Raw genomic sequence first — 22,300 nt, 5'->3', positions numbered from 1 at the left:
AAATGACCTCGCAAGTTATTAATGTTTATCCAGATTATAAAACATGTTTATTATACAGATATATTCCGGAGCTAATGATTATTTAGCTTTATACGTTAAAATTAAAATATCCTGTTATCTTTTCTTTGTAAAACTTGGCAGGCTAGCCTTCTTTAAGGGATCACAGTAACATGATATGTCTCATTTATTTCCCTTGTCGTTTTTTTTTGGTTTTGTGTTAAGTTTTACGAACCTTTGACTTTTTTCAGGTACCCCCAGCACGTGCGTACGTGCTTACAAGTAGCGAAACTCCTGATTGCTAGAATAAGAATAATTTGTTTTTTTCTCTCGTTATCTTTCACACTCATTAAATTCCAATCTCACCAGACTTGGGTATTTCCACAACACTTTCTTCCGTTGATATAGCTTGATTGAGGCGCAGTCTTGAAGAACAGGCCTCACTACATCCTGTTTCATCAATTGAAGACATAACTGAGTACAGCTTGAGTTTCTCTGATGAAAACCTAAGGAGGTATTAAACACCAACTGCAGTTCTTTGATATAGAGTAAGGTTTATTCCTAGGTAAAAGTCGAATTTGAAGGTATTTCAGGTCAGCTCTCGTTGCCTCGAGATTTTTTTTATTTCCTCTCTTTGGTAATTACGCTGACGATGCTGACTGTAGTATGTGGTTATAGAGTACTAGAGTGTGACGTCATAAAAATGAAATTTCTGAAATTATGGGATTTGTCAGGATATTCTGAAAGAACAATGTTCAAGAGGCCTACTTGCCAAAAATGAGCAGTTGGGGGCAAATTGTCTCTGAGATCGTAGCCCAGTTATGCTTACAAAACTCCATACAAACCCTTCTAAATTTTTTTGGGGTCGACCCAAGAAAAAATTAGAAGGGTTTGTATGGAGTTTTCCATCACTTTAGTACTCTATATCCAACTAAAACGCTTTCCTCCATTGGCCATGACACACTTATCTCTTGAGAAGTATAATTGAGAATATTGCTATTCATTTCTTTTCCTATTTCTTTTGGTAATGATGAAAAAAATTCGTTGGAGAATGAGTATTCTCGGAGGCTGTTATCCGCCGAGGCCGAAAAGCACATAAGTCTTCACATCATACACATAAATCTTCACATCATACACAGCCTCACTCAGTAATTGTTAAATAACTGAGATCCAGTGAGCCATTGAGAAAGCTACTAACCTGTGATCAGGCGTTTTTTTTTTTTCTTCACGTGATTTGCAGGTGTCATCTTGTTCAAGTCCGTTAACGATCGTTAACTATTAAGAGGGATGGAGAGACTTTGGACCCAAAGGCCTCACAGCTTTTTCGTTCATAGCGCTTCGCGTATTTGCAAGTTTTTTTTAAAAAAAAGAGAGGAGAGAATCGATAGGGAAGTGAGTAATCAGGTGAAAGTTTGAAAATAAAACAAGCTCCCATGTACCTCCGCATTAACTTCTTTCAGATATTTTTCAAAATAAAATGCGATGTTTTCCCAATTGTTCACGCGTGGAAACTGTACATATGTCTGTCCTAGTTACGCCTCTGTGATTTCCAGTAAACTCCCTCTGTAGAAATCATCGGGTGCTAGTGTTGCCACCAAGATATACGTTTTTTTAATCCTGTCTTCATTGTTGGCAAGACCGAAGTAAAGCAATGATGAGACGAATCCAAAAAATAGACAGATTTGTTTTTCTTGCTTTCATTATTAAGTCGAGTCGCCTGCGGGCGATCCTAGATCTTAAATTTCCGGGTGTATTCTCCACTTTTTTCTTTAGATACCTTACCACTGTAAATGAATTACTGATACAAGTTTCTTTTTTAATTCATGATTACCAACAGTATCAAGTTCCAACTACTTTGGCACTAAGCACTCATTTGATGATCCAGTGAGAATCAGCGGCCGAAAAGCAAACCTGAAATACTGAAGTTCTTTTCTTACGTTTACTCAGTTATATACGATTTCCTTACTTTGGGCTAAGCCAACCTTTTCTCAAAAAATCTAAGAACATGCTTGTTTCTGCCCGGCTGTCGCTGTTAGAATTTGTGTTGGCCAGACTGGGTCACATATGTTCTCCCGTGCAGTTGCATTCCCGCGACCGGGATGTCATACATGCAACCAAAAACCGGCTATAATAAAGAATTACTCCAAATAAAGTGTTTTGTATTTTTAAGCATTTTTAGTCATAACGAAAATTGACTAACCTTTTTTTTTCCTGGCTGAGACACTCAGACCACCTGGTTGATGCAATACCACAAGATATCGACAGCTTAAGGAATAGGGGGTGACTTTTATGACAAACAACTTCTGAAAACCCTGTTGCCACGGGGTCCAATCAAATTTTAGATCTTTTTCGTGACGTAAAAAGGCTCTCTAAACTACTCAATTTCATCATGATCTTAACAATTCTCGAATAGTTTGGAGGTTTTGCTTGAGTTAACTTTTTCGTTAAAGGGTCTGTTACTTCTTAGCTATTTGACGTTCCTTAAAGGTATAATACTGTTAAGTCAAAACTTACCCGGCCAACCAATTGTATTCTAGTTTTTTACTGTATTTCCTTTGCCTTAAACTACTGATATTCCTGATACACGTTAAAAAGGTATTTCTTTCGAAATATGCAACGTATTTCTGGGTATTTTTGCAAAGCACATTAAACAAATTTAAACCTTATTTCAGAACCACAGATTCACGACAGCAAATTAATTATTTCATACACCTGTTCATATTGATATGGAGAATTAGACTGGCTTCAAACAAATAAGTAATGATAGATTAGTAGCATGGTCAATTTAAAATCTAATGTCTATAAAGCTTGGACAGTCCAATATCCTTTTATACACTGTGCAGGGTGTCTACGGCTTACTCAGAGCCGGCTAACGTGATTTAATACTTGATGTTCGTGAACTGAGTTTAATGCAATGTTCCAGGTTCAGTATTCGAAGACAAAATAACTATTCAGCAACATCTTACTTTGCTTTCGCACACCGTATCAGAAGCACTTAGACCAAAGGACAAATAAGCTTATTATGTTCATCATTCCTGTTTTGCATCCTATACGCAAGAGCTTAATTATATTGGTGAGTTTAAAAGATAGATCAAAAATACAATTGTCGTCATTTTGAAACTTTTAAATACACCCCATGAGAAGCTTAATTTAAGTCAATAACAAGTCCCCCCAAATGAGGGTACATTGGTCTGCCGGTTTAAGTAACAACTTGTCATGCTGCGCCAAAATTGTCCCCCATTTTAAAAATTCTAGTCGTGGTTAAAGAAAGTAGAACTTTAAAATGTTATTTGTGAGTTTATTTCTTTATAATAAGCCACATAAATTCATGGTGATATACGCAAGCAAGAAATGTGGACTTCTAAACTGCGGATGCTTCACGCTTGACTGAAATGAAACGTGACTTTCAGCATGCTAAGAGAGAAAAATCGACCAAAACACTGTTGTCCCCAAAATTGTTCCCCCCCCTTCCAAAGACCTTGAAGTGTCAGGACACGTAACGCCGGCGCAACCTCCTCTTGGTTATACGTCCGCCATTTTGTGTTTTTTTGACATGACGCTACTAAGAACTTATTTGGGCGTTGCCGAAGGCAGCCAAATAAAAAACAACGTCCATTTAATAAAAATTATTTAGTCAACTCTTCATGTTTATTGTCTCATACATAGTTGGTCCTTTTTGGGTGGAGAGGAGAGGAGGGGAGGGGAGGGGAGGGGATGTTTTGGAACTTTTTGCAAAGAGCGCCGGCCTGTCGGTCTCAACCCTTATCAAGCAAAAAATTAAAAATCAAAGTAAAGCAATTTTTTTTAAGGAGCTGCGTCACAACATTTATCAAAATTCAAACAAAGAGAGCTGCCACCAAATTGTGTGAAATATTAAAGTATGAGTTGAAAACATTCAAAGAAGGTATGAGTAAAAAAAACAAGTACAAAACGAAGGCACAAATGGACAAACTTGAAGAAGATTAAAACGGATTACATTTGAGGTTTTTGAAAACTTGTTAGCCTAACAGGTTTTCAAAGTTCATTTTTGTTGTTTGTAGCGTTTGATATAATGCTCAGGGAGAGTTGTTGTTTGATAAGCAGCTGTGATGTTGTCATTTATTGAGTAAATTCCTCTTTAACGTTAAATTCCTTAACGAATAAAGACGCGTTATGGGCAATGTTAACCCAATGAACTAGACAGTCATTAATGAACAGCTACATTTTTAGCGGTTCCGACTTAAGATGACTAACTTTCATGTTTGCAACCCAAACCAAATCATACATAGTTCGGTAGTTATGCTTCAGCAAAGATAAGCCCCTTTGGACTTGCTACATACTAATTTGGATTTCCTGCATACTAATTTTTGACTTCCTCCATACTAATAAGGATACTATATTTCCTGCAAAAGAATGACTGATTGAATAATTGTAACTTTCTGTTGAATTTCCGTTTCATGTTTCTCAAAACAGCTTTATTTAATAGCAAATTTATATATAAAAATAAATATAAGGAAGGATCTCTAGCCACAACAGAATACACTCACATGAAACATTGCCCCGATTTAATCTGTTTATTTTACCAATATCGTTACATCCAGTTGAGGCAAAGTAAATTAAAGCTTCTAAACTATACGCAATTCGTCAACATGGCGACATATTCAATGTTTTAAAAAACCTTTCTCTCATGAAAAAAGGAAAGTGTCAATGTTAAGACGGTTAAGTGCCGTGGTCTATTGTTGATACTCGTAACCTCGGAACAGTCCAATACACCTTACATAGAAGTCAGGTCAAGCGTACACCATAGATTCTTTTCGTTAATTGATTACATATTTAATGAATTAATTGTGTAAAAGCTGAATCTGTTAGCCGTTGCCATTACTTACTGATTGTATAATGAAGAGCAATTTAGACTACGGTCAGATTTAAACATCTTTCAGACTTTGAACGGATAAAATATTGTCCTGTGAAGACATTTTATTGAGTTCAAAAAGAAAGCTGAACTCCATTCGCAAAAAGCATTCGCAAGGAATTTACCGCTCATTGCGTATGCAAGTATAAAGGAATGAATCTGATATTGGCAACGTAGCTTGATTGTAATGATTACAACTATATACCCAACATGACGCAGGGCGTTCTGGAAAGGACAGCTAATGCTTTTTTCGTTACAGAAAAACTTAGAATTCCCATTTTCCACTAAAGTAGTCCATCTATTGATCGCACAGATTTTGAATTCAAAGAAAAAACTTCTGCAAATCCAGCAGATTAAAGCCATCTTTAGGCACCGGTTCCTCAATCTCAATCTGTCTAGACATAGCTGACAGACAAATAACTATTCAAAGTTCCTTGTTCAATTCTTGGCTGGGACCGAATTCATCCTTTTTTATAGAAACGTTTTTTAGTGTTACTTCACTAGTGTAGCCCCAACAGAGGCTTCACAAAACTGAGTCAGCTGAGTACTGTAGCCAGTTAATCCCGTTAAGCCGCCTAAGGGAAAACGAAACCGGCTCTCTTAAATTTCCTAAGAATGCTAATATGCTTATGTTTATTACCTGTTTTAGAAATAATAAATTTACATTCACGTATTTCGTTCGAATCGCTCCAACTTCCTTAGCCATTTAGGCAGATCATTTTCACCTGCAGTTTTGTTCTGGCGTAGTGCCTTCCCTATTCAGGGAGGGTTTACTTTGTTTAATTACCAGTGGCATCCTGAACTTGACACTTGATGGTGTGGTCTTCATTGATCAGAACTTTTACTTCGTTTGAGTTGATGTTTCGTCCCAAATTGCCTGGTAGTGAGCGAACACGGCAGAAGATTCCTGGGATTAGTATTCTCGGATATATGTAACAGGGGCAGATCCAGGATTTTTTTTAGGAGGGGGTGCACTCTTCTCTTGCTCTACTTCAACACCAATAAACCACATAGTTTTTTTTTTTTGCAGAATACCAGTTGTATTAGAAAACTGCAGGTCATCTCAGGGGGGAGTGCGCACCCCCTGTACCCTCCCCCTAGATCCGCCCCTGTGTAACAGCGATTCGAGCGTAATAGTGGAACTTAACATTTAATATTTGCTCTGACTTTTGAAATTTTCTCAACGACAATGTCTTCGCCAGGACAGAAGAACAACATTTTCACAAATATTTTAACAACATGCCCAAATCTGATAACTCAGGGATCTATAAGTTTAGTTAATAGGGAGTTTAAGCTTCACGTGTTGTGTTGAAATAATGAACAGTAAACGATAAGTAAAGGGGAAACTTGGTCATGTGGTACAAATTCGCCTTTTCCGTTTGACGTAAAGGTGATGCTTAACCTCTCTAATCATGCATTGTTGATACCCTAACCCTGTCAGTGATCAGTCCAATATACCTTAGTGTCGGAAAAGCACTCAGAGGCCTTTTTTTTAATGACTGAGCAAATTTTGTTCCGTTCTAGATTAAAAAAAGACGCCTTTTCTCACTAACGTTCTCCACTCTTTAGTCGCACAGATTTGTAATGCAAAGAAAAATCTTCTGCAAATCCCGCAGAGTCAAGCTTTTCAGGTTTTATTGGTCTCAATCACTGATCAAAGCCATCTTGAGGCACCGGTTCTCCGTTTGTATGTAGGACTTCTTGTATTCCCCATTACCGTTATCATCCTGCTCTACATAGCAGCATAAAGACAAATAACTTAAGTTTCTGATTAAAATTGTTGGCTGGGACTGTTTTGCAGTGTAGGCCATGAGGTACATTAAAAACTTCCCGGCAGCCGGTGATTTCCCTTGCCTCGAGCAAGAGTTTTATCTACCAGTAAGGAAGCTCTTATTGGAATTACTGCGTAAGTAAGTATCATCGACTCTGGTATTATTTGAGTCCTGTTAGTTAAACACTCGACTGATCCAAAAGTTCAGTTCATGTTTTCAACACTTTAGTTAATGACGACTGTAGCACGGATTCAGTAATGTCGTGTTTCTCTTTTTTTCTTAGCCTGACAAAGAGTGTGCCATTTGTATACCCGAAATTTGACTGAGTACTATCCTACAGTAAATTAGCTCCAACCAGACAAGATCTTCCACTATTGGACCATATCGAAAAAGCCGTTTAAATTAAAAGTAATTCAGAAACGAAAATATACCTGAAGATAAAATATGCTTATAGCTCGCTGTTTTGTTGAGGGGACCATTTTATGCATGATGATAATTCAATCATTATTTATTGTTCGGTAGAAGCTTTCAACGACTAAGCGGATACAAACCAATGCACGTACGCCCGAGTGTACGTGTCATTGCATATTTTAAGAAACCGCGAGAAACTGCTAAGCTGATGTATTGCGTGCACCGCTTGCTGCTTTGTTTTGTAACCAAGGAAAGATTTCAGTAAACAGAGCCCTACTTCCTTTTGCGCATGTCAGTAAACAGACTCTTCGTCCTATTGCGCATGTCTATTTCAAGAAGGAACTTTTCAGGTAGTACTGACCAATGGTGCGGAAGTGTGGAAGATGTTGGTTAGAAGATGCGATTAAGGTTGTGATTCAGTGAGAACCATTTTTTTATTATTGAATAGTAGTGCATAGTAGGTGTGTAGCATGAAAGGGAAATAATGCTTTTAGGTCCACAAACAACAGAGCGCATTTCGTCGTTCCTTAGTGACTTACATTCGTAAAGTTTCATTAAATCATGAAATTATAACTCTATGATAATATAATATAACTTTACTTTTTCGAGTAGAGATTGGACGTATCAGTAGTAGTTATCTTTTGTATTCAAGGTAAATATCAATATTTAACAATTATTCCTCGAGCCCGAATGGGCTCTGGGTCAGTAGCCTATGAGGCCGAAGGCCGAATGGGCTATTGACTCAGAGGCCATGAGGGCGAGAGGAATAATCTTTTTAGTAAAATCCAACTAGTTGGTCAAAAATATCGAGATAAAACAACTTTAGCTAGTAAAACGTGATTCAGCCGCCATTGTTTTGGTTTTCAAAGCCCGCGCTTTTCGCTACTAGTGGTCTATAACATATAGCCTAGTAGTAGCTCAACCAATCAGAACGCAGCATTGATAATAGACCACTAGTTGGATTTTACTAAACTGCAATATACTTTTACATAGCCCTGACAGTCTCTTTCACCACCAGATATGAACTCTTCATGACAGCGTTTGAACATATTTCAACGAAAATAGATGAAATTTACAAGGTTTGTCGTGTATTTACATATACATATAATATATAGATTTAGCCAGGGCTAAAAGAAAAGCTCTCGTTAAATCTATAATTTACTAAACAAAATATAAACGAAAACAGCCAAAAAACAATCAGTAGGTCTAATTAGCCAAAAAAAAACTTTGCACGTGCAGCACACTTTTTTTCTAATTAGCAAAAAACGACATTGCACGCTATTTTTGTCCATTTCTTTGCCGTTGTTTTGAACGAATAAAACGCGAAACTTCCAGAAACTTTCCAGTTACACGTTTTATGGAGGAAATGTATGTGTTCTACCTGTTCACTTTTTTCTCGCTGCCCCTCATTTTCACTTTTTTGGCGGCTAATATTTCCCCTTTTTCTCACCGCCGCTATGATTTTTGTTTGTTTTTCTGCCAACGAAATTGGTCTCCTTTGGTTTTTATCTCTCGCTCTAGCTCTTTCTCTTGAAATTAAGTCGAAAGAAATAGTCGACATTTGTTGTTGTTGTTTTTACCTCTAAAAGGCCGGAAAGCTACCGTAAAATTCCGAAAATAAGCCCCTCCATGTATAAGCCCCTCCAAATGTAAGCTCCCCAAACCGGTAACGGAAAAAACCCTCCGTTAAATCGCCCCTCCAAATATAAGGTCCCCGGGGTCTTGTACTTGGAAAAATGCCCTCAAATATATAGTAAAACAAAGCAAAGACGGTAAATTTACTTCCATCTATAAGCCAGCCCAATCGATTTTCAAACGCAAATTTCCCTCCGAAGATAAGCCCCTCCAAAAATAAGCCCCTCACAAAGGCCCTTTGAAAAATATAACCCCGGGGCTTATTTTCGGAATTTTACGGTATACGATTTACCGCCGAAACGAGCGGGTGCTTGAAATGCAAAATTTCATCCCTTCTTACATGAAGGGGTGGACGTACCCGGTACGGACGATTTTCTCAGTACCAAAATTTGTTGAATGCATAGATTACCTAATTTTCTTACCTATAGTGCTCCCTGCGCGCGCTTCGCGCGCGAGAGCTCCGCTATAAAACTAAGAGAAGCCACCAAAAACTGAACGTAACATATTATTTCTTATTACCAGGTCAATATAAACCACACAGAAAATTATTATACCATGTTCTTGAAATATATAGAACACATACCGGGCTTGGGGTTGTAGTACAAGTACAGTGATAGTAAGTTTAAAGCAAATATTATTACGTCATTATTATTTAAGGCCGGTTCAAGTATAATTTTATTTATACTCCTCTTGTCCCTTTATTTTCTTTCAGGACATTGCCAACAATGCCAGCGCACAAGCATTCCTTGGTCCTGAAGATGCCGAGGTATGCAATATTTACTAATCACAGACCCTTAAGTTCGGATCAAGGATAGTAATAAGCATAAAACACAGTATATCGCTGTTCAGTGTCTACCGTCCTTTTACCACTGAGAGGTCATGTTCTTAAGATTCCGGTGGTTCTTTAATGGTGGGGGCGGTAAATTGTGTTAATTTTGTTCTTAATGTTGTTTTTTGGCCGTTCTAGGAGCCCTACCTTGGAGGAATAAATTACAACTGTGTAGCGCCCGGGAAAAGGTCAGAATATTAGTACTACTTTTTAAGTTTTGGTTTATACAGTATTAAGCAGAGCTGTTTGGTTTTACTAATTAGTGCTGTGTAAATGCCCAGGTTCCGACCAATGGATAATTTATCTGGTGGCGAAAAAACTGTAGCAGCACTTGCTCTTCTCTTCAGTATTCACAGGTGAATAAGTAGCTCTGTTTTGTTCTAGATAATAACAATATGATTGTCACATGTAACTTATATCATTCATCGCGTTAGAAACGAGCTTGGAATGTTACCATCATACTTTGAGTGCAAAAGAATCTTAAATGGCCCTTTTTACTTTTTTGACTACTGATTTTATGTTATTGCAGCTTTCAACCAGCACCGTTTTTTGTCCTGGACGAAATAGACGCCGCTCTTGACAACACCAACATCAATAAGGTACATTAAAAGCTCCGGCAACTGAGATGCAAGAGCTAGCAAACTTATTTTTAAAGCATATGTGGTAACTGACTGTGTAATACGCCAGTACTTTTGTTGAGTCAGGTCGGCGGGATCCGTTCGAGCCTTCGTTTGTCGGCTAGATCAGAGATCTTATGTGAAAACAAGTAGGCGGCTTTGAAGGCGTGCCCTACTTGTATAATTAACCGTGGGTTTTGCAGTACGCGTTTTTGTAAATCATGTCAGTAGACGCCTCCTTATAAAATAACTGTTTATTGTTTACCATCATGAGGAGATTTTATTCGTTTTGCAATGTTAATATACTGCTTCTTTTTAGGTCGCCAGGTACATTATCAGCGAAACTGAAAAACATTTCCAGTGTATTGTGATTTCCCTCAAAGAAGAGTTTTATACCAGGGCCGAAGCTCTTATTGGAATTACTGCTGAAGATAGTATGCATTTACTCTGATGATAATATTTGGGCGCTGTTTACCGTCCCCCTTCCCCTAAGTAGATTTGGTACTCATTTCCAGGCTTGACTCGGTCGTAAGTGTGTATGATCCCGACGATCTTATGGAAAAGTAGGGGATTTTGAACTGTCTAGTTCAGCCCGTGTTTTCATCACTTGAGTTACTGACGTTCATTAATGACGTTTCTTTTTGTTTTCTAGCCTGACAAAGACTGCACAGTGAGCCGAGTGTTCACCTTGGATTTGACTCAGTATCCAGAGTAGTTAGGCTGCCACCACTCAAACTATTCATCCGTTGGAAAATTTCAAGAAAGCTTTACAGAAGTTAAGGAAAGATAAACCGCTTCATGTAGTCAGAGATCTCATCTTCAATCTTGTGTTAACGTGATATGTTGTCAAGCCTTTGCAATCTCTTTCTGAACCTGAACTGACCATTATTTAGTTGGTTTAAAAAAAGGTTATTAAAAAAAGATGACGCACTTGCCAGGTCTCGCTTTTATTGTCCTCCTCAACACTTTTTTACCTTACAATACCGCTTATAAATTAATACTAAATATATTTACATTTCCAAAAAATATATTAAATTAAATACACTTAATGCCGTTAAGTCTGAAATAAAATTAATTTATGAACTAGGAAATATTCAAGTTTGCTTATCGCTTAACTCCATTGACACGAACAATAACTCGTGCAACCGCGTGATGATTGGCTACGATCTTGCTTTTGATTTGCCGAGAAAATGGCGCAAGATTTTTTTTAGCCAATTATATGAGTACGAATAAAATAGGTACATTTACTTCGATGCTAAAAATGCTATGAAACGTGTTATTGGTTGCAAAGTTGTTATTTTACGTTTGTCTGCTGTAATTAATAATAAATATTGCGTAGATACATACTGTTGATAAACCTATTTACTGACCATGAAAAAACTTGTACTGCGAAAATATGCGTCAAAAAATACTTAAATTCGGGAAGAGAAGCATGAAATTTTAAAATAGGAAATTGTTGTTTATTTAGAACCAAGAGCATCCTTTTTGCTTGCCCCGTGCTTGCACACCTTCTTTCCTCGTATCATGACCTCATGTAGGGCGTACAGTTCCACTATGGAGTAGGCCATCAGCACAAACGGTGATACGATCCAATGGTAAAGATTTCTAACAAAAGAGATCCTCTCCTTTACTCTCGGCTCCGTCAGCCTGACTGTGACTCGATCCAAAAAGAAGATCAAGGCGAAGACAGCGTAGTTGAACACAAGGAAAGCTAACATTCCCCACTCAAGGATGACTGGAACCTCCACAAACAGAAAGTTAACGGAGATCGCCAACGTAACGCTGTAGAGTGACGAGCAACACAGGATAATACCTGTAAAAGGAAATGACAGAATTAAGCGAATTTATTAAAATCGTTCCAAATGTGTGATATCACTTATATTTTCAAAATAAAACCCTGTATGGCGGCTTATTCCGTAAAATTGAGAACGGGACAGAGAGTCACGTGACGTGTTGTCCTATTACATTGTTGAACCTCATGTAGGGTGTATTGTTATTAATGCTGAAATCAGGGCTACCGATAGCCAATCAAATTGGAGAATTTTGTTACAGTGAAGATGACGATTATAAATAAAGATAAGTAATTACCATAATAGATGACGAAAGTGATTCCCCAGGACAAGGCAGTAAAGAATGGAATATTCTTTGATTTGACCATGAAGTAGTGAAACACCTCAGCAGCTCCAATGGTCCATCTTCGCGCCTGTCGAGCCCATTCCTCCAACTCCTCCTCAATCACCCTTCCAGATGTTGGACCAGAAAGAGTGGGTACGGGAACCATTACAATGCGAAGCCGTCTCTTGCAGACTCCCATCCACCTGTGACGACATCAGACAAAAAGGAAAAAGACAAATCAATATCAGTACCATAAATTGACCCCTCCTTGCTAAAAATCTAACTGAGACGTGCAATATAATATATCTTAAACCCTTTCCGTTCAACTAAATTGTTCCTGCTTTTCATGTTGCCATGTTCATACTCATCACACAGGTCTTCCTTTCGATATTTTAACCACACTATCTACAATCCCTTGAGTCTCCCGCAATGGTGGTAAATTGCCCTTTTCGACTCAGTTGATAAAAGGAAATTCTAGGGATTGTATGTTTGCTTCGCCATAGCGGCTCTCAATGGATGGAGTGAAGAAACGAATCATATTAAGTATTTAACTACCTTGGACAAATTTCAGGAGAAAAAAATGATGTATTTAGTTTAAGAGATGAGGAATATTTGTGGAAAGTACGATTCTTATGTTATTTAGTATTACTTCATCTTACCTAATAAGACCGATAATATCATCCATCTGGTATCCTGGGTGGATATACTGCCCAGCAATGCACAGAGAGGCTGAGAAGCTGTATATGCTCATAGTGTTGACATTAAATGGAATCATGGCTCCCATCATGAGGAATGCACGCAACATGCCAGTCAATCTGGTAACAACAGATGCTGCATCTAAATTCCAGTTATAGAGTAGTGGTGATTGGAACAAGCAGTTTACCATCCTTCTATCATCGTGGTCTTTTGTTCTCATAAATTCTCGCTCGTATTTGTACTCCAGCGCCTCCAAGTATCGAGGATGAAATTTGGAGTCCGCATCGCATGTCGTTATTAGGATCCTATCTGGATCAAAGTTACTGCCAGCCTTTCTCTTCATGTGTGCTATACTTGTCCTAATGCCACAGTTGCTGTTGGAACACTTTCCGGGGATCTCTCCTTCCATGCCAAAGGGATGCGTAACAAAAATAAGTTCACGGAATTGTGATCCGAAGAGTTTTGCCAAATCCTGCTGTTTGTTGCACAGGTTCGGAGTTTTTTCCTCGAATGACACCACCATGGTTACTCTGGAAGCAACAGTTTGATTGGCCAGAGTTTGAACTGAAGCAGCAATCAAATCCACAGGCTCCTTATAACAAGCCAAGACTGCTACGTGTTGGATTTGTGTCTTGTCAGCTGTTTGTGCTTCAGGATCCTTGTTACATTTCTTCATCAACTCTTCGCACTTGGATTTGAAGTCCGTCTTTCTGTTCCAAAACATGACAGCTGTAGTTCTTATGGCCAACAAGCAGACGCAAATCCAGAATACGATAAAGGCCCCCTGAATGCTTGGAAGGAGAAAAAGCGAAATCTCTTGGGAGACGAAAGGCAACCAGATAGGAAGAGGAACAAGGATCCACAAGATGAGATTAAAGATCAGATTCCAACGGAAGAGCTGCCTTCCTGTCTTGAGGTTAACGGCTTCTCCTAATTCAACGTCCCCACCATAGCAGACATTTGCAGTTGGAATGTGTTTGTCCACATTCCCTGTAGTTTCCATATTAGTAGTTTTCTCTAGCTCAGCAGTTGGATTTGAGTTAGGCCTACTGTAGACAGTAGCGTAAGACTGCAATGGGGCAGCCAATGCTGTTCTGGCTAAAGGGGATTCACTTTGTGCCCTTTCATCGTTTAAAGAATGTAGTGGTACTATTAAAAAAGAAATTCGTTCAACAATTACTTAATGCTTATTTGTATCTGTCTAGGGTGCAATTACTATATCTTAATAAAGAAGAGGAGGGCAGTTTGATGAGTCCAAGGAATATCAGGGACCACGGAGCAAGTTTCGAAGTGGGGGTGTTTGGGGAGGGGGCTAAGCTGAAACCAGCTGGAACTCCTTATCTACAAGCCTTAAAAAACTCACTAGGGAAAACATTAAGTCAAGGCAAATAACTTCCGATAGAAACAGAAGTTGTTAGTTTTACAATCAAAAATCCTGAACAGTTTTTTCAGTAACATGTGACGAAAGACGGGGCTTCAAAAGTCTTAAGTAAACGGACAGATTAAAACAAAAAAATTGTTACAAAGTTTACAAACAGGTTTTAAAACAAGTGAATGAAAACGAAAGGACCAAAATTATTTTGTAAGTTATCAATCTGATGATCTAAACTATGTAAAACATTTCTTTTCGCAACTGTCTTTGCAAACACAGCTGTCACATTAGCGTTTTCAGAGCGGACTAAACACACAACTTTTCAACTTATAATGATATTTGTGTCTTACCGGCGGAGTGTGCGGTGTTAGAAACAGAGCTCGAATCGTGTAGAATTTCCAAACTGTCGACTGATATTGCGTAATTCAGCAGCCCAACAGGAGAAGTTCCACATACATTTTCATCACTTGGAGCCATTGTTGATTCTACAACGGAACAAGGAAGGTGATTAATAAAAATATCACTGTGTAGTTCTCGCCTTTTCCCACCCTAATATTCGTCCTTAGTGATCCAATCAAGTGGCTTCTTTGGTCAAAACCGATCTAGTCATTTCCGATCTAAACGGTGTGTTTTGTTTAAAAAAAATGATTATTAAAGAAAAGAAAAGCCAATATTACACCTGCGTAAGGTCAAGCTTGTGCCTCTTTGCAGATGACAGCAAGGTTTACAGAATTATTTACGACGGAAACGACGAGAAACAACTTCAATGTAACCTCAACACACTACAGAAATGGAGTGAAAATTGGCAACTTCGTTTTCACCCTGACAAATATGAGGTTCTACGTGTTACCCGTGCGAGAGATCATACTATGTAGCTATCCTTAGAAGCTCTCTGGTTGTACGCTTCAGTCTGTCACCGAAACAGTTGATTTGGGGGTCTCATTAACTTCTAATCTATCCTGGAAGACCCAAACGCAGAAAGTTGTAAATAAAGCCAACAAGATTGTGGGTTTCCTTAAAAAGAATGTTGGGCAAGGGAACAAGGAAGTCTTTTCTCGTGTCTACAAGGCCTCAGTTTATACTCACTGGAATCTGGTCACCCTCTTTAAAGAAGAACATTGACGCTCTCGAACGAGTCCAACGTAGGGCCTCGAAATACGCTCCCCCGATGTTATCTAGGGACTCTCCGTACGAAGAAAGAGCCGGGAAGAAAGACTAGCAATGCTTGGGTGGTCCAGTCTTCAATTAAGGAGGTCCGTATCTATCTTTGCTAGAGTGCTACAAGCCTATTCATGGTCTTAATGGCCTTAACTGTAATGATTATTTTAAATTTAATTGTTATGGTAAAACAAGATCAAACCATTTATTTAAATTAAGACAGCCATTAGCTAGAGTAAATTGTGTTTTTTTCCAGTCATTCTCTGCCCGGTTCAAACGTCGAACTTTACATGGGCCGAACCTAATACCTAGTATTTAGGTTGACCTAAACTATTAAGTTCGATTGTTGATTCAGACGGTCGAACTTTACATGTGCCGAACCTAATTCGTGGCGAAAAGAAATATCATCCTTACAGCTTAAAATAGGGAAATAAACTGAAAAAAGTATAATTCACCAAGCCTGGAATTTCTTGTTTTGATTTTAGTGTGATTTGTGTTCTGTTATGGCAAGGAGACACTAAGATCGTGATCGTGAGATTTGGACAAAATAAAGTAACGCCATAAATTTTAAAATACATTACGATTTCTTTTATGTATCCTTACATAATAAGTATTTGATTAATTAATCGAATTAAGCTAGACTACTTGCGGGCGTACGTGGGTACAGGTAGTGAAGCCACTGATTGCCAGAAAAAAAAAGTGGTTGGTTGTTCTTTCTCGTTATCTGTTATTAACGTTAAATTTCAATCTTACCAGACTTACGTATTTCTTCAACACTTTCTTCCGTTGATATGGCTTTACTAAGCCGCAGATCTGAAGGACAGGCGCCGCTATATCCTGTTTCATCAATTGGAGGCATATTGTAAGGTACAGGTTGAGTTTCTCTGATAAAAACCTGAGGAGATTAATGAACACCAGTTGTATTTCTCTCTTGTCTACTGCGTCTATTGTTAGAGTAAGATTTAGTTTTAGTTGAAAGTCGGAAGTTCTCGGAGTTGAAAGTATTGTACATAGATTAACTCTCTTTGTCTTGAAAATTCAATTTCCACCTTTGGTCAATTTACACGTCTCCCCTAAGAAGTATAATCTATTTTCATTTATGATTAAAATGATTTGTGGGTCGAAAGAAAATGAAGTTGAGCTTGAACTGACAATTGAGAAAGACACCTGCATATATCATCCTAAATAACTTCCTATATTCCTTTCGATGCTCTGATTTTGTGCTCATTGATATTTGGGTTAAGGACCGAATATTCACACGGTAATCGGTCGTAAGAGACACATCACTATATCTCTTTAAGAAAACTGGGGACAGGGTCAGGTAAAGGATAAACTGACTGAGGAGAGACAGGCTGCGTAACAACGTTTAGACCTGAGTTAATCTTACCACCTGTTCAGACATCCCGAATAACTCGTTAGCTATCAAAATTTGTTTCTACCAATATTAGAGCACCGGAGACACATCACTGCATCTCCGGCTCCAGAAAAGGACTAGGTGTAGGAGATACACGGCTCTGCAACAACGCCGTTTAGACCTGAGTAATTCGCTAATCTACTGGCCCAAATTGTTCAATCCTGATCCCGAATGACCCATTAGCTTATTTAATATCAAAACATCATTGTATCTACTACAAAACCAACTCTCCATAAAAATGTTGACATGTGTTCCAAAGCTAATAATTGATTGCTTGTCAAATACTTTAAGTGCTCAACTTTAAGTGTTCAACTTTAAGTGTTCAACTTTAAGTGTTCAACTCACCTACTTGAGAAAGGTAGCGGGACCTCTGGAAACAGCCGCAGACAAAACATAGCTCCAGTGAAAGTTGCATCTGCTTTTATACATGCAGTTAGTGGAAATATTCCACTTTTTTGTTTTCAAAGAAGGATTTCCTCTTACGTAAGCGTTTGATTCCGTGTTTAGCACGTGGAAAAGTCATGTCAAAAGTATCATGTTTAATTCTTGACGGCCGGAATTACGTTTGTGTTCCTAGGCTATCAGTTAGTATTGTTCATTTTATGTTACCCAATTATGACTCCGCATAATTATTTTAAGGCTTCTCGCCTTTAAGTCCCCTGTGATGTTTCGTCATTTTTTTTTTTACTTAATAGTGCTAAATACCACCACGTATATATCAAATTAGCAGTATTTTTTATATTTTTGGCTTTGCTTTAACATTTTAAAATACTTTACACAAAAACAAAGCAGATGAAAACTTAAAAAAAAAGGATAACATAATATAACTTAACATTTTTTTAGAAAAAACAGAAAAGTTGTTTTGGAGATAAAAATATGAAAAAGGGATTTCATTTCATGAACCATGAGATAGTAATCATAATATTCACTAGCCCCGGGGGAGGAGAGTTCTTGGCGAGTTCTAGTGAGTTCTTTTAGGGGCAAATAACAAGTACCTTGTAAAGTGTGACTTGATCTAAGATCTCCTACTCACACGTTTATTGTAATCTTTTAAATTTTCGTGCCCTAAGCACAATTCTGGAGTTCTCTGAAGAACTGAAGAACTTCACTATTAACTCAGCCAGTTAACTTTCGAGCGTAACTCGTGCTGTATTTGAATTTCTCGATCATTTTACAGACACTAAATTTGTTAGTTGCCGGCAAAACGGTCAAATCAGCTACTAACCCAGTACATAACGTCCTTGTTCATGACCGGGTGAGGGTTTATAACACTTGTATCGCCTTTCGATAAATGGAAGTCAATGACACATCTTTTGGTTGCAGTGTTTATATAAACCATCTTCCATTCTTTGAAATGCTTGCTAAGGCTTTGCAAAACAATAAAAAATCCTTCTATAAAAATAACTTTAAAAAAACCACCTCTAACGCGCTTTAACTTGTGTCATTTGATGTCAATTTTTTTTACTAATGGTCACGTCAATTTTGGGGTCAAGCCTTGCAGTTTGGTAAGTCACACGTACAAAGCTTCTTTTAGTAAAATGTACCAAATATGGTCTGAACATTTCACTGAAAATTGTAAACAAAACCCGTTTGAATAATTCAGTCAACTGTCGCTGTTTTTTTATCTTTTAAATAGTTTAATCAACGTAATTCCCATGTAGACAGTTAGACAGAAAACACTAGTACAGTAGTCGGTGTATTAGTTGATATAGATGACACTACCGATTGCGTCGTGCAGTGCCTCACCCCACCCAACACAAATATTGCCCTGTCATTGTTACTAGGACGCCGTCTTTTGAGATCTTTTGACCTCGCTACCGAACCGCTTATGACATCATCACAAATGCAGTCAATACTAACCTCAAAACATGATTTACTATTAAACTAAGAGTCTCGTTTACTTCAGTGCCCTTTAAACATTGAAAAGGAAATTCAACATGAGAAACCTTTGTGCTGCAGCTACAGTGGAACCCCGTTAATACAGTCACCAATGGGCCAAAAAGTTTTGGCCGTCGGGTGACCGTATTCACGAGGGTTTTTTTTACAAGAAAATGTTTGGCCGTTTTGCCGCGCGGCCAAGAAAAATATTGGCCGTAATAACGAGGTGACCTTATTACCGATGTGGCCGTGAGGCGGGATTCCACTGCACAACATCGTTGATGGTGGTAGGGGTGGGGGACCTTATCGGAGACCAAAACACAAAATTAAGACATATTTTATTTCTGTAACATAAAAACAAAGAAATCAAAAATTAAAGGATCAACATCAAATTTTACATCCAAGATTAAAATAGTTCATACAAATAAAACACCATGTGTCAAAAAAGTTTAGTAACTATAATATATGATAGAAAATCCGTTTAAATATATTTTACATCACATTTAAAGTTAACTTCGGAAGCTCAAAATATCTTTGCTGACCAATGATTCATAGCATTTACTTGTACAAATTTCTTTTCTCAAACACGGTTAAATAATCAACGACAACATGCATTGCATTATTGTCCAAGCCGGAGTGAGGTCAAGATCACCCTGTACCATTTCCCCATAACATTTTATGGATCGAGACCGCCGCACTCGACCACGTTCGGTCAAAAAAAAAATATGGGAACATGGAGCTATTTTGAGCTGGCAAGATAGGTTGGGGATTGCTTGGAAATTAACTATTCAAACAATTAAAATACCGTAAAATTCCGAAAATAAGCCCCTCCAAGTATAAGCCCCTCCAAATATAAGCTCCCCAAACCAGTGACGCAAAAAAACCTCCGTTAAATCGCCCCTCCAAATATAAGCCCACCGGGGGGCTTGTACTTGGAAAATTGCTTTCAAATACAAAAGAAAACAAAGCAAAAACGGTCAATTTACTTCGAACTATAAGGCTAGCCCAATCGATTTGTAAACGCAAATGTCCCTCCGTAGATAAGCCCCTCCGAATATAAGCCCCTCCAAAAATAAGCCCCTCAAAAAGGGCCACTGAAAAATATAAGCCCGGGGCTTATTTTCGGAATTTTACGGTATATTTATAAAGTAATTTAAAATAAATCGGAATAAACAACAATATCACGCTTCTCGAGAAGTGACTGTCAATACAATTGAGTGTATTCTTAAATGCTATTTTTTTTGTCTCGTAAATTGTTCAGATGTTCTCCTAAGATCTTACTGAATACCATCACTTAAAAAGAGTTTTGCAACTGCTAAATTTCGCGAAATTCCACCAATGGATGTTGCTAAGGCTACTCATAACCTTTGAAATCACCTAGATACGGCTAAAATTGTAGACTGTCGGCCTTGCCTCCAAAACTAGACATCTTATTCAATGTCTCAATGAGGAATTTCACCGAAATTAACCACGCAAATATCAGCTCACTTTCCCGCTCAACATCTAAAGTGGAATGTTTTTATTTAATTCGAGATAAACAACAATACAGCATCGTAAAAAATTGCCTAGCGTTTGTTGCACGGAAACTCCTAACACTTGATAAAATTACTTGAAACAAATGGCTAGATGTCCTCAACATCTCTAAAATGTCATGATTTCAAAAGATTCTTGCCATTGTCAATAATCAGTTTTTTGTTATAACTTGTCAAGGTATAAAACTTTTTTTTTTTTAGAAATGCCGTCACCTAACTCCTTTTATTTCTGTAAAGAAAAATATTTACAGGTATTTACAACGAAAAATATCTATAAAAAAATTTCCGTTGTGTCCAACCCGCCTCAATTAGTATTTCTGCTATTTTCGGGACTTCACTTCCTGTAATATTATTTGCTGATGGAAATAAAAGTTGTTGACCGCGTTGTTATTACTTTTTACCGAGAGTAAATGGAAAATTTTTAGCCTTAGTAAGAATTTATAAGCGGTCCTGTCGTCGCGTAGTAAAATAACCAGAAGAATCTTGTCATTACTCAAGGAAATGAGAAATGAAGTGATGTAGTTCACTTTTAAGAAAGGTTTTCTTTCCCGGCCGCCGAATTGGTAGTTTTGATGTCTAAAGTAACGACCGCCAAATAAAATAATACGTATCGGCAGGTTTGATATTACAACAAATCAGTCAAATTTTAATTATAACCAGCAATTCGTGTAAATACTAAAAAATCATTTGTCCCTTTACTTCATGGTAGCATTTTCTAACAAAGGAATATTCTGAATATTTAAAACGAAATTATACAACAAAATATGCGAGCAGGATATGACTTTCTATTAAAAGTCAAGTGAAATGAAACACTTTCCTTTCAACAACAATAACATGTATTTTCAATTCTTTTGAGTGTACTGTGTACCACAAAAAAATGTTTTTTATTAAACTTTCCTAAATTTTTATAATGGTCTATAATCATGATATATATAAATTGTAAAACGATATTTTTGGGTATAAGTTAATACCAAAATGAAAATACCTTTATCGAATAAGGAACGTTAATGAATCATCAAGCATTGCTATTTTAATATATTTTAATTATTATTGTCACTGAGTAGAGTGTTTTGAGTTGTTATATAAATACGTTCTACTAAAATGTACTGGGCTTACAAAAGCTATTTGTCTTTCGTTAATAAGGTTTGCTTTTCTCTGTAAAGATGCTCTTTTGGACATCGGTTTCTCTTTGCACACGTGCCACTATTCAATTAAGAAATGATGTTTTTTTGTTTAAACTGAGCCCACACAGAGGTTCTTAATCTAATTAGTTCTGGTAAATTTAACGACATTTGCTTGTTATCTTACATTAATTGGCTTAATTGGTTTTTCCTAAATCTTTAGAAGCTTGACCTTACCAAGTTGTCTTTTCCTGGACATTCCTATTTTTACTATCTTTCGCGTATTTAGTGGTTTGATCGAAACTTCAGCGCGCTTCCAAAAGAAAACCTCGTCCAACAGACTATCTTAGTTAACTCGTTGTGATAAACAAGCTTTTGTTACTGCCTAGTTCAATTTACTTGCTAAAAGTTGTAACGAGTGATATCTTTGTTTAAAGGCTTTCGCAATGTAAATATCTTGCTAATTGATTTTTGATTAGAGATTTGTAAACAATCTTTTAGTTAATATATGGAAAAAGGCGGGACTAATTACCATTGTACGATATTCCAACAAGAAGCTTTTAAACGACAACTTAAGCATTGTACGCGAATTGACAAATTGTACATTTTAGAGTAACGATATTGTACATATGTGATTTTCATTCATGTAAACATTCCTTGTAATTTTTGTGTCTCTCTGACTGTTTTGTTTTGACTGGACAATTGTTGGACAAAAGTGAATTTTGGAGTTTTAACTGATTTTCCTATTACGACACAACCTCGAAGGAAAATATGTTAATAATTCTTATAGCCAATCGAATTTTTACTGATGTAAGATTATTTTAAGTTTGAGTAAGATTGGCAGCCTTCAGATTCAGTCAAG

General features: G+C 37.4%; 2 protein-coding genes across 2 annotated transcripts; one reads left to right on the top strand and one right to left on the bottom strand.

Annotated features, from left to right (window-relative positions):
• The first annotated feature begins 7,895 nt into the window (after positions 1-7,895).
• Positions 7,896-11,087, top strand: LOC140949264 (structural maintenance of chromosomes protein 1A-like). The gene is made up of 6 exons (XM_073398487.1): positions 7,896-8,150; positions 9,419-9,472; positions 9,674-9,723; positions 9,817-9,891; positions 10,065-10,134; positions 10,472-11,087. Exons 1-6 carry the CDS (start codon positions 8,103-8,105, stop codon positions 10,601-10,603), a joined length of 429 nt encoding a protein of 142 aa, XP_073254588.1. The 5' UTR covers positions 7,896-8,102; the 3' UTR covers positions 10,604-11,087.
• LOC140949262 (uncharacterized) lies at positions 11,088-14,840 on the bottom strand. The gene is made up of 4 exons (XM_073398486.1): positions 14,686-14,840; positions 12,927-14,112; positions 12,241-12,470; positions 11,088-11,965 (listed from the first exon to the last, which is right to left on the bottom strand). Exons 1-4 carry the CDS (start codon positions 14,810-14,812, stop codon positions 11,613-11,615), a joined length of 1,896 nt encoding a protein of 631 aa, XP_073254587.1. The 5' UTR covers positions 14,813-14,840; the 3' UTR covers positions 11,088-11,612.
• Between the last annotated feature and the right edge of the window lie 7,460 nt (positions 14,841-22,300).

This window comes from Porites lutea, chromosome 9 (genome assembly GCF_958299795.1).
Source record: "Porites lutea chromosome 9, jaPorLute2.1, whole genome shotgun sequence".
NCBI classification, from domain to species: Eukaryota; Metazoa; Cnidaria; class Anthozoa; order Scleractinia; family Poritidae; genus Porites; species Porites lutea.
Note: the sequence above shows the minus strand (reverse complement) of the source record. Positions and strands in the feature narration are given on the sequence as shown.

What these genes read in the sequence shown, in the direction of transcription:
- LOC140949264 (XM_073398487.1), top strand. Translation starts at nt 8,103, where the DNA reads ATGACAGCGTTTGAACATATTTCAACGAAAATAGATGAAATTTACAAG. An exon ending in AAATAGATGAAATTTACAAG is followed by an intron (nt 8,151 to 9,418) that starts GTTTGTCGTGTA and finishes ATTTTCTTTCAG; the next exon opens with GACATTGCCAACAATGCCAG. An exon ending in TTGGTCCTGAAGATGCCGAG is followed by an intron (nt 9,473 to 9,673) that starts GTATGCAATATT and finishes TGGCCGTTCTAG; the next exon opens with GAGCCCTACCTTGGAGGAAT.
- LOC140949262 (XM_073398486.1), bottom strand. Translation starts at nt 14,812, where the DNA reads ATGGCTCCAAGTGATGAAAATGTATGTGGAACTTCTCCTGTTGGGCTG. An exon ending in TAACACCGCACACTCCGCCG is followed by an intron (nt 14,113 to 14,685) that starts GTAAGACACAAA and finishes CTTTTTTAATAG; the next exon opens with TACCACTACATTCTTTAAAC. An exon ending in GATATTATCGGTCTTATTAG is followed by an intron (nt 12,471 to 12,926) that starts GTAAGATGAAGT and finishes ATGTCGTCACAG; the next exon opens with GTGGATGGGAGTCTGCAAGA.